General features: G+C 63.9%; 1 protein-coding gene across 1 annotated transcript in view; it reads right to left on the bottom strand.

The window, feature by feature from the left end:
• Positions 1 to 3721, bottom strand: part of ARAP3 (ArfGAP with RhoGAP domain, ankyrin repeat and PH domain 3) — a gene marked incomplete at its 5' end in the record, with an annotated part of 19472 nt that overhangs the window by 3833 nt on the left and 11918 nt on the right. The window contains 11 exons of the mRNA XM_035889133.1: positions 5 to 26; positions 231 to 359; positions 520 to 634; positions 756 to 830; positions 1123 to 1191; positions 1370 to 1517; positions 2026 to 2131; positions 2282 to 2494; positions 2655 to 2818; positions 3121 to 3184; positions 3273 to 3511. Coding sequence (XP_035745026.1) covers positions 5 to 26; positions 231 to 359; positions 520 to 634; positions 756 to 830; positions 1123 to 1191; positions 1370 to 1517; positions 2026 to 2131; positions 2282 to 2494; positions 2655 to 2818; positions 3121 to 3184; positions 3273 to 3511 — 1344 coding nt within the window. The remainder of the gene's footprint in view (positions 1 to 4; positions 27 to 230; positions 360 to 519; positions 635 to 755; positions 831 to 1122; positions 1192 to 1369; positions 1518 to 2025; positions 2132 to 2281; positions 2495 to 2654; positions 2819 to 3120; positions 3185 to 3272; positions 3512 to 3721) is intronic.

The following is a 3721-nucleotide window of genomic DNA, read 5'->3' as shown; positions in this document are numbered from 1 at the left end:
GCACTTGGGGGGCTCACGCCTGGTGCCTGCCCATGGCGGGGGGAGATGGGGGTCAGAGGGGCTGGGAGCATGTGAGGGTGGCTGGGGTTTTGCAGGGGGATCCCACTGCAGGTCTCAGGGATGGGCCCCCGATGGCTGCGGGGCGGTGGGCAGGGCAAGGGGAAGCTCAGGTAGAGCTGTCCCCCTCTGGGGACGCCCCTAGGGGCTGGGACCCTTTGTCATTGCCTTACCTGTGAAGAGACAACTGCTCTCGCTGATGGGGACCTTCCTCACCAGCAGGTACGCGGCACTGGGCTCCGGGAGCTTGCACCACTGCAAAGCTTGCTCCAGCACCTTCTCCTTGGGGTGCAGGGGCCGCTCTGGGGAGGCAGGGACACTCTCACCGCTGCGTCCCCTTCCCTGTGCCAGTCCTTGTCCCTCCTGCCGCGGGCAGCCAGCCGCTCCCCTGTGCCCCACACCTCCTACTCGCCAGCCTGGCCACGCTGAGCGCAGCCCCCCGTGCTGTGCCCCCATGCTCACCCAGCTCCCCATTCTCCAGGGCCTCGAAGGTCAGCCAGATGTCCAGGCTGGCCGCCACATTGCGCATCTCCAGCACCTGGTTGGTGAGCTCCTCTGCCGTCATCGTGGGGGACACCTGGGGCCAGACACATGGGGAGCTGCGGTGGGTGGTGGCAGGATGGGTCCCAGGGACGGGCTGTGCCAGGAGCCTGCCTCCCTCCTCCCTCCCTCTGGCACGGCCATCCTTTGGGACTCACCTTCAGGGTGACGCAGCAGTCGGGCAGCTTCTGCTCCAGGTAAACCTCGATGATGAGGTCCCCTGCCTGCGAGAGCTGGGGGAAGAGTGAGTGGCATTGGTGCCGTGCTGGCACGGGTGCTGTGCACATCCCCTCTCCCCAGGGGCTGGTGATGGTGTCCCAGGGAGCTGGGGCTGCTTCTCCTCTGGGCAGGAGCCTCAAGATGATGGGCGAAGGAGAGTCAAGTGGGGGAAGGTCCTTCCCCAAATATCTGGTGTGGGACAGTGGGGACCCAGGGTAGGCAGCTGGGAGTGGCCCATCCTCCAGACAGTCCCACCAGCCTGGGGGTCCCTGATGTGATGGGGGCCAGCAAGCATGTCCCTAGTACCTGGGTGTCCTTCCAGGTGGTGATCAGACTGTTCTCCAGATCCATCTGGGATACCTGGTCCTCGTCAATCTGCCGGAGGAAGGGCGCCCAGAGTGAGAGGGGAGGCACATGGAGTCAATGTGGAGTGGGACATGGCTCAAGGACACACGGTCAGGCCAGAGGGATGCAGGGGGAGGCAGAGGTGGGCGGTACGGGGGGATACAAGGGGGCACGGAGGGGGCCGGCAGCACCCCTGCAGGGAGCTTACGTTGAAGATGCTGACGTAGTTGTCAATGAGGTCTTCCATCACCTTGACCTCGTGCTCCCCTTTGCCATCGGTCTGGAAGAGGCTGGGTGCGAAGAGCAGCGACAGGTTCTTGGTGCTCATCTGGTTGAGGTCTGCACATTTCTGCACCCTGGGACAAGGAGGACAGAGATGAGGGGCTGGTCCCACTCTGGATGGGGTTTCAGCCCCAGCCCCCCTCCTCTGCCTCATCCAAACTCTCCTGAAAACCAGCCTGGTTTTCCCCTGCTCTCCAGCAGCAGAAACTTCAAGCCAGGTCCAGGACTTCCAGCTGCCGTCAAACCAGACAGCAGCCCCACCTCACACTCTGAGTTGGGGATGGGAATTTGGTTTTTTCCCTCTTTTTTGGGCACTGGGTGGAGTTACATCCTACAGGAGGTATGTGTGTGTCCCCTACTCTCAAACCTCTTGTCACTCCCCCTTGCTGCAGGATGACTTCGGGAATGTTTGGGGTGTCCCAGAGCAGCGTGCTCCAGTACACTCCAGCACCAGCTGGGGGGGCTGGTGGGGCAAGGGCATGGGCACTGGGCTCTTCCTGGCTCGAGGAGACCCCACGCTGCTGGCTGGCCTTGGGGACCCCGGCTGGACCGGGGGACTTGGCGGGGAGGTGGCCCACGGACCGGTAGAGGTGCCCGATCAGGGCAGCCAGGGTCTTGTGGTTGAGGCGAGGCAGGCGATGAATGAGCTCCTTGTACCGCTCCAGGCGCTGAGGCTTCGAGGAGATTTCTGGAGGGAGGTAAATGAGTCATGGACCATTGCTGAGTCCGCTGGGCACAGAGCTGACATGGCGCCAGGGGTGTTACTGGGACCCTGTCCTGAGGGACGCCAGCCCCCCAGTAGCCCAGCGAGGGAGCAGGCGTTGGGTGAAGGAGGTACCTGCAGCCTCCTTCCACTGTGGGTGCAGCTCCAAGGTGAAGACGGGGTCCTCGAGCTCACGGAAGAACCTCTTCAGCACGTCGGTGACGTCCTCGATAAAGTTGTCATTGATGCGCAGCTTGACGTTGCGGGCATCCCGCCGGAACTCCTCCATCAGTACCTTGATCCGGGACTTGGCTCCGTTCTTGCGGTAAATGCCCTCGTGCCGCAGCCCTGGCGCGGGGACATGGGATCACATGAGGGCCCAATCCTGGCCAGAGAGTCCCCAGCAGGGCTGGTGCCCCAAGAGTGATGCCTCTTGCCCCGTGTACCCTCGGCTGCCCCGTGTGTGCCAGAGGATGCTGCGGCTGTGCCACGGCCGCGCTGGGCTCACCGTACTGCGTGATGAAGGCGATGCAGCTGTCCACGATGATGGGGATGTCCCCCCGGCTCAGCTGCTGGTCCCGCAGCGCGTTGCCCCGGCCCCCCGCCGATGCCTGGATGTCGGCGTACCACGCTGCTGAGTCTGCCCGTGACAAGCCCTGCAGGTAAAACGTCCTGAGAACGACAAGGGCAAGAGAAGAGGGAATGAAGGTTGCCACGGGGGGCAGGTTATCCCCTCCTGCCTGGGCACACAGCCTGGCTCTGAGACGGGGAGCTGAGCCAGATGTCCTAGCCCAGTCAGAGACCCCGGGCTGGGGTGACCTCTGTAAGCCCCTTGGCCACAGCCCTGCTGTCCCAGTATCATCCCCACTGTGGGTTTGGGATCAGCATTGACCCACACATGAGTGCCTTTGCCCCGAGGCAGCCTGCTGAGGTTGCTTGGCTCATTCCCCATCATTCCTGTGGCCAGGACTCACCTCCCCATCTCCACCAGGACCAGCAGTTCCTTCTTCTCCGGGGTCTCTGTGGGGGGAACCAGACCTGCATTGGGGTAAGAAGTAGAGGGGTCAGAGCCATCCATGGCCACCCGCCGCATGGTGCCCGTCCTGGGCGGCGGCACGGCACTCACTGAGCTCCTGCAGCCGCCGGAGGTTGATGCTGTCCTCAGCCCCGTCATCCTCGGCGGGGCAGATGAAGAGGTGGGCTTTCTGCAGGATGAAGAAGGCCTGCTGCCACCGCTCGGGGTTGAGCATGCACTTGTAGCGCAGCTGGCCCACGCGCTGGAACTCGTAGCCCAGCAGGCAGTGACAGCTCACAGGCGTGAACCACTGCAGGACAGAGCAAGAGAGGAGCCGGGTTAAGGCAGGGCTCGGCCCCCGAGCGCAGACCCCCACGAGGATGGGGGCAGGTCGCCGGGGAGGACGGGAGCCCCTGCAATCCCCTCGTGCTTGCCATGGAGGATGAAGAGCATTGAGTGCTGGGAGGAATCAGAACAGGGGAGCAGGGACAGAGCCCAGGGACCCACCAGTGGCACGGGGTGCCGGGGCTGGGGCTGGCTCACCTTGCCGATGGCGCTGG

This window comes from Egretta garzetta, unplaced genomic scaffold (genome assembly GCF_000687185.1).
Source record: "Egretta garzetta isolate BGI_Z169 unplaced genomic scaffold, ASM68718v1 scaffold60, whole genome shotgun sequence".
In the NCBI taxonomy this organism is placed as follows: domain Eukaryota; kingdom Metazoa; phylum Chordata; class Aves; order Pelecaniformes; family Ardeidae; genus Egretta; species Egretta garzetta.
This window is presented reverse-complemented; position numbering and strand designations above follow the sequence as displayed.